Raw genomic sequence first — 15,379 nt, forward strand, 5'->3', positions numbered from 1 at the left:
TATATTAAGCACTTATCAAATGGTAACTATTTTTTTCAAGATATGTTTTAATATTTCCATGTAATGAGTCAGAGTGCAATTTTAAGCTGGTTTATACACCTCGCTGTCGTTCCACAGAGAAGAACATATTGGGGAAGAAATTCTGATCCTACATCAACCAGTAGTGCTCTTCAATTCTCAGTCTGCCCTGTGGTTTTTATTCAAGGTACTAGGTCCTGAATATGCTGCAGGAGATGGCCCCTTTCTCTTACAACCACACCAATACCCAGGATATGTGGTATGTCCTGATTGGAATCCCAGGGCTGGAAGATTCTCACCCCTGGATCTCCATCCCTATCTGTTCGATGTACGTGTTGGCTGTCATAGGCAACAGCTTCTTGATCTTCCTGATTGTGACTGAGCGCAGTCTCCACGAGCCCATGTATTTTTTCCTTTCCATGCTGGCCTCGGCAGATGTGCTGCTCTCCACAGCCACAGCCCCCAAGATGCTGGCCATCTTCTGGTTCCAGTCCATGGATATATCCTTCGGTAGCTGTGTATCTCAGATGTTCTTCATACATTTCATCTTTGTGGCAGAATCTGCTATTCTCCTGGCCATGGCATTTGACCGCTATGTGGCCATCTGTCACCCCCTGAGATACACCACCATCTTAACCTCCTCAGCCACTGGGAAGATTGGCATAGCAGCTGTGGTCAGGAGCTTTTTCATCTGCCTTCCATTCATCTTCCTGGTTTACCGACTTAGGTACTGTGGGAGAAACATCATTCCCCACTCTTACTGTGAGCACATGGGCATTGCCAGATTGGCATGTGACAGTATCAAGGTCAACATCATCTATGGCCTGACTGTGGCCCTACTGTCTACAGGACTGGATATTGTGTTCATCATTATGTCGTACACCATGATCCTTTGCACAGTGTTTCAGATACCTTCCTGGGCTGCCAGATTCAAGGCCCTCAACACATGTGCTTCCCACATCTGTGTCATCCTTATGTTCTATGCCCCAGCATTCTTTTCATTTTTTGCCCATCGTTTTGGGGGTAAAACCATCCCTCACCACATCCACATCCTGGTAGCCAATCTCTATGTGGTTGTTCCCCCTATGCTAAACCCCATCATTTATGGGGTGAAGACCAAACAGTTTCAAGACCGAGTGATGTCGCTTTTCTCTCCCATCAGCACATGTTGTTAAAATGGAGATTGATGCTAAATGCTGCATATCTCTGAATCAAACACATGCACCCTCACATATACACACACACACACATAATATTTTTTTTTTAATTTTTTTTTTAATTTTTATTTATTTATGATAGTCACAGAGAGAGAGAGGCGCAGAGACATAGGCAGAGGGAGAAGCAGGCTCCATGCACCGGGAGCCCGACGTGGGACTCGATCCCGGGTCTCGAGGATCGCGCCCTGGGCCAAAGGCAGGGGCCAAACCGCTGCGCCACCCAGGGATCCCCACACATAATATTTGAATGAGGAATTAGAATGATTGAAATCCATAAAGAATCCTCAACACACTTAAAAGGACAGTAAATGCCAAAGATACCAATGCATAAATCACTTAAAGTCTTTGGAATACTAATGATATTCTCAATTCTAGACATGTTATCATCTTGCATTGTACTTAATTCTTTTTTTTTTTTGTACCTATTTGTTAAGGAAGTGTAAGATAAGTCTGAAAAGAAAGGAATATATTTTAGGATTCAGTCCAGATGGAACTTTCTTGGGTATAGCTGGGGGGTGAGAATAGTGAGTTGCTGAGCTTTTGCACGGACATTTAAAATTCTGCTGAAATATAAAACTCTCCCACTGCAATCAGTAAACACTTGCCTAGTAGCATGAAGCTACTTAACTAAACTTATTTTTATCAGCACCTTTTTCTTTAATTAAATTGTTAGTTTTAAAGTGAGATATTTTTGTATCCCTGATACACTCTACTGTATGGAATAGGTACAGAATATAGGTCTATTGTATGAACGCTTAATAGTGAATTAAAACAAATAATGACTTCATCTTACATAAAATGTCTCTAATAACACGAAATATAAATTTTTATAAGCTTGTCTCCAAACTGTACCTTAATTTCTTTATTTAAGAAAATACTTTTATAGTATCTCCTTCTCAAGGCTTAACATGCTATGAGAATGTAAAATCGGAACTTATCTACATTTGATGTCAGCAAAAAGTGAACTTGGAGGTATTGCTTTGAACAATTGCAACCTTTCCAGGGTTAGTCTTTTTTCTTTGTCTTCTATTAAGTATATATCATGTATGTGTGAATATACACATTAATGTATATATGATGTAATATATGCGAATGAATGTGAAATGAAAGTCTTTTTCTTTGATCCTTGGAATCCTGAATAATTACCGTGGCTTGCAATAAATGATATATTCACTTGAATTTCAACAAATCTATTTTAGCAGTTAAAAAAAAAAGTTTGATATTAAAAATCCTTGTTTGCTTGTCCACACTAACTGTATAAAATTATCTGTTGTGTAACTTTTGATTCTTGCCTGGTAAAATGGAATCATTTGAGTACCTTCTTTATTGGCTTGATAATTAATCGAAATATGTCATAGGATATATTTGATATTTTATAAATATAAATTTTATTTTGATGATGTCGGTAATTTTTATGATCAGAGACACTAAAGAACCCAGCAAACTGAAACTAGCTCTAGTAACAATAGTTCATGGAAAAATGGTGGGAATGGGTCATAGTCATAGATATGGGAGTCACATAAACTGTGACAAAAGTTGCAGCACATAACTAGGAACTCTTTGACTCATATGGGTCAAAAAATGTTCTGTTTTCTTCTAGTCATTTATAATTTTAGATATTTCATTTAGATTTATAATCCATTTCAAGTCAATTGTTGCATAGGAAAATGGTTGTTTTTCTTTTTCTTTTTTGGATAATGATACCCAGTTGTTTCAGCAATATTTGTATAGAGGACTATTCTTTCTCTGTTGAACAACTTTGATATTGTTTTTGAGAATCAATTGACCTCATATGTAGACATTAATTTCTTGACTCTGTATTCCATATATCAGTGACTTTAGCAATATGAGTCTCTTAATGACCGTAGCATTCTTAAAATACAAAGTGGCGGGAAATTGGTGTAATTTATTGTATTCTGCTAAAAACCTGGATTGTCAGATTAGTGTATGATACATAGTGAATACATATCAATATTTTTGAGGAAATTTTTGGGTGATAATCCTTTAAAGATGATTCATTAGCCTACTACCCTCCTAAAAAAAAAGCCAATATTCAGAAAAAAGGAAAACAAATAGGTTTTGATCTATGTGTGAAGACATTTCCAGGGATTACAATAAAGTAGAAAAAGGTTGTTAGCCAAAATAAAATGGTCAGGACCATTCTTCACACTATTTGTTTTTTATTTTTTAATTTAAATTCAATTAGCCAACATATAATACATCATTAGTTTCAGATGTAGTGTTCAATAATTTATAATTTTGTATAACATCCAGTGCTCAGAGCATCATGTACCATCCTTAATGTCCATCACCCATTTATCCCATCACCCCACCTTCCCTCCAGCAATTCTGTTTCTTTCCTATAATTAAGAGTCTCTCATAATTTTCCTCTCTCTGATGACTTCCCTTTTAGTTTTCCCTCCCTTGCTCTATTATCCTCTATGCTGTTTTTTATAATCTACATATGAGTGAAACCATATGATAATTCTCTGCTTAATTATTTTGCTCAGCATAATACCCTTCAGTTCCATCAATATTGATGTAAATGTTAAGTATTCATCTTTTCTGATGGCTGAGTAATATTCCATTGTTAATATATATCACATAATCTTTGATCTGAAGAATTATCTTTCAAAGTATGTTCTACATCAACTGAAATTTGGATATGACTCGCTGATACTATATATCTGGAGCAGAATCAGGATATGTGCTGAAAATATTGTAAGAGTTGACATAATAACACTGATACTTAAGTTATTTTGAGAAGCTGCAATTGCCAATTACCAACAATAATGGATACTTTGAGGGTGAAAGGACCTTAGGATAGAATATTGGAAGGCACCAAATTTAAATAAAATCAGTAGAAGAGAAGAAGAGGAGGGAAACAAAGTGATGCACCAGCCTAAATTGTTCTTTAGTGATTCAAGAATGGGCTCATGATTAGCTAACATGTGCCAGTCTGACCTCTGTTTCAATTTCATTCCACATGAATCAGTATCACTGTATCTGTCTCCTTCACAAGTGTGCCCTTTTATCTTTATCTCATATTCTCCCTGAAATCCGCTGTGAATGCCTTCCTCGATCCTACTGAAAGTATTCGTCCCAAATTTGCCAGTATCTCAACATACCTCTTAAAGTTAGCAACATACAAAAAGTCTAGACTCCAGGTGAACCAAGTACTTCTTACAGTTAGCAGCATACAAGAAGGTCTAGACTCCAGGTGAGTCATGTCAAGGAGAGAAATAACAGGTGTGTAAGTATTTCTTGTAATTCATCACTTGTTATAATGATAAAAGGTATATGAATTCTTCCTCCCATATTTCTAAAGATTTGAAAGCATATATTATATATTCTTTATACTTGCATCAAGAGCAGACGGCATGATTCCTTCACACCTATGAGACATAAAACATCTGCATTCTGAGAGAAGAGTGGCAGAAAAGAGGAACTATAAAAGAGAAATGGAGAAAAAAGTCACCAAGTGGCCAACGACATGCTCAAAGTTCAGTATGGTAGGGTTTAGAAATGTACCATATAACTTGTCATGTGGGAATATTATTAAATTTACAGAAATAGTTTCAACACAATAAAAATCAGAGGAATGAGAATGCAGGACGATGAGAGTAAATGTGTGATAAAGAGCTATTGTGGATACAGATTTTTCTTTCCAGAAGTGCTTCAATGATAAAGGGTCATAAGGATATTTATAGAATTCATTGGCATAGTAACATACCCATATCTAAGTGTTCTTTAGATGTCTTTCCAAGTGAGAACAGCAGAAAAGGAACTGAACTCATAAAAGTATAACTCGTGTGCATTAATTTCTCTGCATTTACTCTGTGAGGAAAGAGAAAAGAGAAGAACAATGAGATTCTGCAAGGTATAGAAATGATTTCAGAGATATTAGCTGTGAATGGACCCCGAAGTGACTTATTCTGAGCTGCTGGGCCTCCTGGCCTGGGCTAGTGGCAAGGAAATCTCTCAGTCCATGTTCAAACTTCCTTTTTCTCCACATTCACTATGAACGTGTTAATTGGTAGCCAGGAGCTTTCTTCTGTACTTTGAGCTCAATAAATTTGTTGCTGCCTCAGCATAAATGAGACCGATCCTGCTGTCAGTTTTGTTGGAGGATGAATTCAGCAACATGATCTCAGGCAGACTTACAGAATAGAGTCAAATCTGTTTTAAAGGGGGAGAAGAAAGGCAAGAAAATTGTCCCACAGATGTCCATGTCCATATATTGGATATGGCCCCAGCAGCAAATAGATCAGAGTTCATGACATTGACAAGGGCTGTTACTGAGGGTGTAACAGGAGGCACTGCCCAGCACAAGATACTGGGGAATGAGACCAGAATCTCGAGAGAAAGACAGGTGGAGGAGAGAAAAGCAAGGAGGGATGACGGTCATCAGGTGTCTGGTAAGAACAGAACTGGTTCCCAATAACAAAGGGTAAGAATGTCTCACTATCTCTAAGTTTACCTCACAATGCTTCACTAGTGGATTTCCCTTCCCACCTGTCCTTAACTCACATCCTCTCCCACCTGCCTTCTCACCATCTGTACCTGTCAGGTAATGCTCACATGGCAGTTCCTTTCTCTTGACTAAGTCAGACAATGTGGTTGTTACTAAAGGATTCCTATTCTGTCTATAAGGAAGAGAAAAATCAACCCTGTGAGAAACAATCTGTGACCTATGGATGTGTAGAATAAGACACTGGAGAGCAAAGCTGTGGAAATTAAGGAATTAGCTGACTTACTAGTCTATCCTAAATACATGTTAGCTGATGCAGCCTTTCTTCATAAATGATCCCTCTGATTTAAGTCCTTTCCTTGAGTTGTAGCTGCATAAATCACAGCTGTTCTTGATCTACTGGCATATTTGGTGACATTGGTTATGTGGTTTGTTGATCATGAGCTTGCTGACATCAGGCAACACTGTTGGAGAGTTCAGGAAAAATGACATACCTGAACCATGTATTTTATAGGAAATGCTTTTCTATTGTATAACTTGAGAATTTCATGATTTTAGATATGCAGTTTTTAAAATCAATGATCTTTATCAGAGAAGAACTCTCATTTGAGGACTAAGAGCCCAAGAGTTTAGAAAATCCAGTCATCAGTGAATTGTGGTGATCAAATTATCTTTAGTTGCTCTACAGCCCTCTCCTAAATCATTTCTGGTGTGCCGAGGTCTGCCATCTTTCCTCCCTTTGTAGGACTTCTAACCATCTCTACCTGTCAGGTAATGCTCACATGGCAGCTCCTTTCCAGCTTCTAGATCGGGCTCCCTTTTAAGGAACCTGTCTTTTTATCCCTTTATTTTCTCATTCTTTATTTCTATTTTCTATTCATTTTTGATGCTTCATCTCCAAAATGATTGAAGTATTCAAATGAGAATCAATGAGACTAAATTTACCAATATTTTGCTAATGGTACCTCTAAACACTTTAAACCCTAGAAACTAAGCCTAGAAAAAGTATTAAAACAGATTATTTGCTTGGAGGTTATTTAGGCCTTAAAGTGCAATCAAACGAGACAAATCCTAATAGAACTTTCTCAGATACCCACATGACCACAATTAAACAAATGTACCATGTATTATAACTTTTTATCATGGTTCTAAATTATGGTAATCACTTTTCAATATTTATGCTATGATGAGAATATTATTTATATGCATCTTATGTAATGTTATAAGCAAACACATAGTAAGAATAAATACACAAGTAACATAATAAAGAGAACATTTATAAAATTAATAACAGTAATCATTCCTATAACCTGAGTTTTAAGTCTATACTGGGTTACTGGTGAAAAAGTTGCCACCAATACTAACATGTTGAGAACTCCTGAAAGCCCAGTTTTTGGACTAGTGTCATAGAAGGTTCTTATCTCTTCAGCCATGCTGGAACTCCAAAGGGCTGGGCCTCACAAAAACCCAGTTTAAAGCAAACTTGCTTTATGCATCCTTGAAGATGGGGGAAAATGGGCTTCTTCTGCCCCCTACTGGTGTCCAGATGTGACACTGAGAGGGACTACCTGGCAAAGAGTGAATCTTTCAATTTATTGAACAAAGCAGGTTGTGCGCGGGCGTCATTAAATAATGATACAAAAAAAAAAAAAAGCAAAAACCTGGACTATTCTGGCAAACAGTCATACTTTTTATTCAATTTAATGAAAAAGACTCTGACTTGTACATCCAACACTCCACCTCCATGCCTTTAGGGTAAGTAAGGAATATTCATCTTTACCCTACCCAACCTGGAAAAGGCAGCGAGTGATTAATAGTGATTAATTCATTAAAAGTGATTCATTTGCAAAGAACAGAAAAAAAGACAGCATGCTTGAATATGTAGGTCAGTTTGAACTGGAGGGTGTAAGAAAAGACTCCTGTGAGAAAATGATCTGTTTACTTTGATGACAGATATGCTTTCCAAATCCACATTCCAGACAAAGTGCACAGAGCAAATGCCGGGATCCCATCACCACCCTGGGCTCCAATTCACTGCTGCATTAATTCACTGCAATATTATTTATTTCATGCCAGGCATTGCTCTGGTTGCTAGGAATTCAGAAACAAGTATTATGCACACTGACTGAGAGAGGGAAAAACATAGCATGATGTTTTGAGAAATATGTTCTTTTTTCCCCTCCTTTTTGATACAAATGGAGCATATTTTGCATCTGAAATATCTGACCACTTTCCTTAGAAATTTTCATTTATTCATCTCACCAGCACTATCTTCTCTGATTCCCATCCTATCTCAAAATAGAATTTAGAAAAATCCTACAATTGCACTTTTATGCTGAAAGACCGTTCATCTGAGGCGACACTACTAAGCTTTGTGGCTAGGCTGAAGAAGCCTGAATGAGAGAATAGATTTCAATTCCATGTGTGCCTATATTCAGAGGATGTTTGAATCTTTTGTCGGTCAGGCTGTGAATGACGGGAATCATATCTGGATTCTGAGCATTGTTGTTTGAGGTCAGCAGGAATGCCCAAGGCAGCATCTGTTTTATGCATCACATAAACCTTCGAGAGGATGACAACGTTTGGTAACATGTGACCAAAAAGAATCGAATGTGTACTTTAAGATATGACAGTTTAGATTTCATGGTATTTTTTTGCAATGTGTTTGCATTTAACTTGTTTTATACCTCTGTAATTGAACAGTTCAAAATCATAGATTAATTCAAATAAGACAGTAATAATTGGATAAATGCCCCATCTATGCTACACCTCACTTTGCCTTTCAATGAGCAAAAACCAGACATAGCTCCTGTTCTTCTCATACTTCCAACAGATCTCCTAGAAAATCAGCAAAGGATAAGTGGCATAAACACAAAGCAGGGAATGATGAGACTCATTTATTGGAGAGGATGGGGGCACTTGTGGTGGGGCTACAAAAATCCCTCTGAGGAAGCTACATTGAACTTCTCCACCAAAGAAGAAAAAGTAATTGTTGACTATGTCACCTGGAGGGGAGAATCCTCAATGACGAAAGGAGGTTTTGTGCAAATACCTGGGGTAGATCATTCTACACAGAGAGAAGATCAAGAACAAAGACTCTGAGATAGGAAAACACTTAAGTGGTTTTAAGGAAGAATAGATTCCTGGATCTCATTCATTTGGGGAATATAAATAATAGTGAAAGGGAATATAAGGTAAGGAAGAAGAAATGTGTGGGAAATATCAGAAAGGGAGACAGAACATGGAAGACTCCTAACTCTGGGAAATGAACTAGGGGTGGTAGAAGGGGAGGAGGGCGGGGGGTGGGGATGAATGGATGACGGGCACTGAGGGGGGCACTTGACGGGATGAACACTGGGTGTTATTCTGTATGTTGGCAAATTGAACACGAATAAAAAATAAACTTATTATTAAAAAATAAAAAAGAAAGAATAGATTCCTGGGAGATAAGAAAAGAAAGCAACAGTGGCCTATCCTGTAGACAGAAAAGTGGGTAAGCCATGTCCTTTCATTTTTCCGACTAAGATAAAAATATTTTTGTTTTAAGAGCAATGAAAAGACATCAGTGATTTTGTTTTTTGTTGTTTTTGCCTTTTGTTGTTTCATTTTGTCTTAACATGGGCTTATGTGATGTAGTAGACATTTATCATTTATTTATTTATTTTATTAATTAATTATTTTTTTTAGCGGGGGGGAAAAGATGGTTTTAAAAAGCACTCAGTAGTGCCTGGGTGACTGAGTCGGTTAAGCATCCAACTTGATGTCAGCTCAAGTCATGATCAGGGTGATGGGACTAAACTAGGCTTTGGGTTCTGGGCTCAGCGTGGAGTCTGCTTGACCCTTTCCCCTTTTCTTCCCGCCTTCCCTACTTGTGCTTTCTCTGTAAAATGAGTAAAGGAAATGCAAAAATATAAAGAGGAAAGAAGGAAAGAAAGAAAGAAAGAAAGAAAGAAAGAAAGAAAGAAAGAAAGAAAGAAAGAAAGAAAGAGAAAGAAAGAAGAAAGAAAGAAAGAAGAAAGAAAGAAAGAAAGAAAGAAAAAAGAAAGAAGAAAGAAAGGAAGAAAGAAGAAAGAAAGGAAGAAAGAGAAAGCAGTGTGGTATCCCTGGGGAGAGTATATTTTTAGGGGGCAAGTAGAAAAACAATAAAACTAACTGGTAAGTTATTGCCATACGTGAAGAACAGATGAGGATATTATGTACCAAGACAGTGGTAGCGTACAGTGTGTAGGTGAGAAGTGGGCAGGTCTGGGTACGTTTGAGGCAGGAAATGATAGAAAGAGATGAAGGATTTGATAGCCAGGAGAGGGAAGGAAAGACAAGAAACAAGAAAGACTCTTGGGAGTCTTCCTAAGTAATCCTGTAATTGCTGAACTGATTTTATGATACCAGGAGTAAATGGATTTATGAGGAAAATGATATCTTTTTGTCATAATTTGAATTTTTGGGTTAAAGATGAAGATATCAAATATGAGGCTGTATCCATCAGTCTGTGCTCACAGGGGAGGTGAGAACACTGAAGTGCAAATTTCAACCTACCTTACGGAATAAAAATTAACACTATCCTCCCTCTCAGGGACATTACAATGCAGTATGTAACAGAGACCTTAGCCAGTTATGTAGGCTTATGAATATGACATTGTAAATTGAATAAATTATATAAAGATAAATGTATTTACCAACACAATAGATAAGTGAGGAAAATCTGTCTCAGGTAACGGATCCTTGAAAAGTGATGGTTGAGTTGCAGAGGAAAAATATAGTATTATTTTACAAATGGGAGGAAGATGTTGAGGAGAAGACGGAAAGAAAAGAACTCTGTGAAAAGAACACCTTAGGCAGAGAGAATATCTGGAGAAATATCTCATGAAAGAAGACAATTGTGCTTTTGAGAAGGAAAAGGAGCTCAAGGGGAATACATTTTTCTCCAAAGGGTAAAGACTCCATTCATTCAAGGAAGGACAGAAAGAAAAATATTGGACTAGATTATTTCACATGGAGAGGGGCTCAGGGCAAGAAAGAACAGCACAGGGGACTCTAGAAGGGGTCTGACAGGGACAGAGGGTGCATTATGAAGAAAGGTAGCCTGAGGAGCTGCTTAGTGTGCTAGAATGACTAAATTGAGGAAGAGGAAGAGGAAGACAGAATCTGGAGCTAATTGAACATGTTGGAAGGATGAGATGAAACAGAAGCCAGAATTGATTTTGAAACACCTGCCTATATTCTAAAGCCTTCAGTCTTTTTATGATGACTCCCAGGGTCAGAATCCCAAGCAGGAAAACAATGTGGGGAAGAAGTCAATGAATGCCGTTGCCAGGAGGCTTTTTAAAATTCTGGAATTACCTCTGCCACATTGGCCTTATTTCTAGTCTTTTGAATGCTAGGATCTAAGGAAGAGAAAAAACCTGCTCATCCCTTCCATAAATTGATATTCAATGAATATTGAACTTACTGATTGAATGAATAAATAAGTGGGTGAAGAACACTGGGCTGATGTCAGAAGCTGAAAGCTTTTAGCCCAAGTCTCTGAGTCACAAGGGCACAGTTAAGCTGAACATCTCAGAGTGAGAGCTCTCCTGGGAGATTCTTCTCCAAAGGCCTCATGCATAAATATTCCTCTCTTCTTGTCACTGCACAGAAAAAGTAATTGTTGGCTGTGTCATCTGGAGTGGAAAAAAAAAAAAACAAACAGGGGTGTCTTTCCTAAGGATTATTTGGAGGAATTATTCATTTGGAGACAGCAGAAAATGGAGAGTTAGGGGTACACAGCAACTAGACTTTGGAAAGACTTTGGATACTTAAACACTAAATGTTACTCTTCATTTTAAGTGCTTAATAAATTGGAGAGAGGAAACTAATAATTGCTTTGAGAACCTCAGCTCTCACTTTTACCGGTACTCCCTTTCCTCAGAATCCCTGAGAAAATATCCCAGGCAACATAGCCTCTCTGGAAATTAGCTTCTTACTCTGGTCTCCTCATTTTCACTTGTAGCTTCTAAGGATATAATGTGCCTCCAGTGGATGAATAATGGCTCTTACATGACATGAGGAGGACATTATTCTCTTCCAGGCAGCAGATAATACATCTCTAAAGAAGAGAGTTGCTCAGCTAGTATTTCATACACTCAGTTAACTATAGCATAATTTTATTTACTCAGAAATTTCACCTAATTCATCTGAACTTGGAGCATTTCCTTGGAAAAACCCTTTCTTACTGCCTGGAAGAGGTATCCCTGTGCCAAAAGGATGGCGTTGGGAAGTTCTAGCCTAAATTCTTCCTCCTTCCTTCTCACGGGATTTTCTGGCCTGGAGCAGCAATATCCTTGGATCTCCATTCCCTTCTCCACTATCTACGCCATGGTGCTTTTGGGCAACTGCCTGGTGCTGCATGTGATCCGGACTGAGCCGAGCCTGCACCAGCCCATGTTCTACTTCCTGGCCATGCTGGCCCTCACTGACCTGTGCATGGGGCTGTCCACGGTGCACACGGTGCTGGGCATCCTGTGGGGGTTCATTCGAGAAATCAGCCTGGATTCGTGCATTGCCCAGTCCTACTTCATCCATGGTCTTTCCTTCATGGAGTCCTCTGTCCTCCTTACTATGGCCTTTGATAGGTATGTCGCCATTTACAATCCACTGCGGTATTCCTCCATTCTGACTAATTCCAGGATTTTCAAAATCGGGCTCATCATAGTGGGTAGGAGTTTCTTCTTTATTACACCCCCCATCATCAATCTGAAATTTTTCCATTACTGTCATTCCCATAGCCTCTCTCACTCGTTCTGCCTACACCAGGACCTTCTGCGTCTAGCTTGCTCAGACATCAGGTTTAATAGCTACTATGCCCTGATGTTGGTCATTCTCACGCTGTTGTTGGATGCTGTTCTCATCCTTTACTCCTATGTGCTGATTCTTAGGGCAGTGCTAGCAATTGCCTCTCAGGAGGAGCAGCATAAATTATTTCAGACCTGCATCTCCCACCTGTGTGCTGTTCTCGTGTTCTATATCCCTATCATTAGCTTAACAATGGTGCACCGTTTTGGCAAGCATCTCTCACCTGTGATCCATGTACTTATGGGCAACATCTACATCCTTTTCCCACCTTTGATGAACCCCATCATCTACAGTGTCAAGACCCAGCAGATTCGGAGCAGAATGCTCAGACTCTTTTCTCTGGATATGTGTCGAGTTGCCTAGGGCTTTTGAAGAATAAAACAGCAGCCTTAATTAACACACAGTATGTAATACCAAAAAGGAATTTTGTTTTAGTTAAGTAGTCCAGAGTCTAGGATTCTTGATTTTAAACACATTTAAACATAAATCGAGAGAATCACCTATGAACGAATGCTATTTTAACTTATGTTTGGTAGTAAATCATTCTTAGGGTTGGAGTTGGGAGACTCCTTGAAACATTCCAGAAATTTTCTACCAACTATGGATTTATGTAAAATGGATATTATATGTTCCTGCCACAAGTATATCCAAGAGATGATAAAACTAGTTCATGTGCCCAAAATGGAAATCAAGCACTTTCTTTGCATTGAAACAAGGCTAGATTCAAATCCTAGGTTTTAGTTACAAGGGTGGATGACTACACATTCTTTGTTTCTCAGATTATGTTAACTAATCTTCAAATGGGGAAGTTGGGATCCATGGGTGGCTCAGCAGTTTGGCGCCTGCCTTTGGCCCAGAGTGCAATCCTAGAGTCCCGGGATCAACTTGCATCTGGCTCCTGGTATGGAGCCTGCTTCTCCCTCTGCCTGTCTCTCTGCCTCTCTCTCTCTCTCTCTGTCTATCATGAATAAATAAATAAATAAATAAATCTTTAAAAAAATGGGGAAAGTGCCCATCTCTGGGATCTTGTGATAGGCATATATGGACCAGAATCCTCCAGTAGGGTTTTACTAACATGTTGGAGATGTTCTCTACTATAGGGTAATAGGGACCAACATATAAGAAGAGCTATGTATTGCTATTGAACATTTGAAATGTAAAGAGTATAACTGGGCTCATGCCTCTACAATTCATGTTAAATATGGTTAATTTATATTTAAATGTTAAAAGGACATTGCCTCCACCAATGCAGTGGCTACTGTATTGGACAGCACAATATAGATTATAAAGACAACTTCTAATGGAATTTGATTTTGGATTCAATTTTTACCACGTCGACTTTATTTTTTTTTTTTTTTTTTTTTTTTTTTTTTAATTTTATTTATTTATGATAGTCACAGAGAGAGAGAGAGAGAGAGAGAGAGGCAGAGACACAGGCAGAGGGAGAAGCAGGCTCCATGCACCGGGAGCCCGACGTGGGATTCGATCCTGGGTCTCCAGGATCGTGCCCTGGGCCAAAGGCAGGCGCCAAACCGCTGCGCCACCCAGGGATCCCTACCACGTCGACTTTAAATTAGAATCGTCACTTGTTATATTTTACATGTAAACTCCTTTGTCATTGGGCCAGAAGTAGATTCTGCTGTAAACTCTGATTTTAAATCTGAAGAGGGGAATATTCTGAGTAGATGAAACTTTATGCTTATGGTTGAGCTTTATGAACTTTATCTTTATTGATTCTGAGTTAAAAAAATATCAACAGATTCCCTTCTGAGTAATTTAGAAAATTTAGTTCATTTTCAAAAGAATGGAAGCAAGAATGAAATCAGGTATCTGTGCTGAGATACAGGGGGAAAATGGTTTAAGATTCCCGTAATCTTGGATACCTGAGGAAGAAATGTTAAGTAATGCTCAACAGATGACTGCATCAGAGCAATTTCATGAAGCAAGAATTTAATATTAATAGGTAAAACCTAGACCTTTGTATTTTAAATTAGCCTTTGAAACTCTGTGTTTCTATCTTCCCCTCCTTTTTAGTGCTTCACTCAATTAAGTAATCAGTGTAGAAAGCAGAAGTATAGGCTACCCTCCAACAGCTTTAAAGTGTGGAAATAGTTCCTAGACAGAACAAAGTATCTTGGAACATGCGTTTGACAAGAGTCCTATGACCCAATTTCAGCATGAAAACAGCAGTTAGCTGCTGAATCTTTGGAGATTCTGTTGTTTCTCACAGACCATGTCTAGGCACATGTCTCTCAGCTTCCCTTCAATATCTTGACACCGCAGCATCACCTCTCCTCAGCACTGACTCAATCTTGCTGAAGCAGGGGCCTCTGGGGCAGCAGGACATGTCCTGCCCTGGCCAGGCATGCTGGGAGTACTGACATGAGCTTATGTTGTGTTAAGGGCATAGCACCATATGTAACACACCCGAGTCCTCTTTTGGAGAGTCCTGTATTCCACGGTGAATGGGAGGGTTCACTTGAGGACTTGGTACTCATACAGATGCTCTGAGTGGCTGTACCTCACATTATGACAATTTGTAGAATATGAGCCAAAAGAGTTGGAAAGAAGGGCTATGAAATGGACGTGAAAATACCTGGTACACTCTCAGAAACCACAGGGGGTTTCAGAACTGTGCAATTGTATTATGATGAGGAGACTTGTGAAGAACTTCAGAATGTTTGAAACTGTGTGAACCAGTGGAAGGATGTCAAAGGAAGGCAAATGTGTGAAGGAAGCAAGCTGATGAAAATACATCTCCTGATTACTGGGTTTTACATGGAAACAAACAGGCAGGAGAGTTGGTCTTATAAAGGCCTTTGACTTGAAGCACCATCATAAA

The 15,379-nt window shown here is 38.7% G+C and overlaps 2 protein-coding genes across 2 annotated transcripts; both read left to right on the top strand.

Moving 5' to 3' along the window:
• Positions 1 to 221: 221 nt before the first annotated feature.
• LOC144295389 (olfactory receptor 52Z1P-like) lies at positions 222 to 1,193 on the top strand. The gene has a single exon (XM_077867779.1). It carries the CDS (start codon positions 222 to 224, stop codon positions 1,191 to 1,193), a length of 972 nt encoding a protein of 323 aa, XP_077723905.1.
• A 10,756-nt stretch (positions 1,194 to 11,949) lies between these two features.
• LOC144295390 (olfactory receptor 51V1-like) lies at positions 11,950 to 12,900 on the top strand. Its single transcript, XM_077867780.1, has one exon. It carries the CDS (start codon positions 11,950 to 11,952, stop codon positions 12,898 to 12,900), a length of 951 nt encoding a protein of 316 aa, XP_077723906.1.
• Positions 12,901 to 15,379: the final 2,479 nt, after the last annotated feature.

The sequence above is a fragment of the Canis aureus genome, chromosome 23 (assembly GCF_053574225.1).
Source record: "Canis aureus isolate CA01 chromosome 23, VMU_Caureus_v.1.0, whole genome shotgun sequence".
Taxonomy (NCBI): domain Eukaryota; kingdom Metazoa; phylum Chordata; class Mammalia; order Carnivora; family Canidae; genus Canis; species Canis aureus.

Bases quoted from the DNA above. Each gene is read 5' to 3' on its own strand.
- LOC144295389 (XM_077867779.1), top strand. From the start codon at position 222: ATGCTGCAGGAGATGGCCCCTTTCTCTTACAACCACACCAATACCCAG.
- LOC144295390 (XM_077867780.1), top strand. From the start codon at position 11,950: ATGGCGTTGGGAAGTTCTAGCCTAAATTCTTCCTCCTTCCTTCTCACG.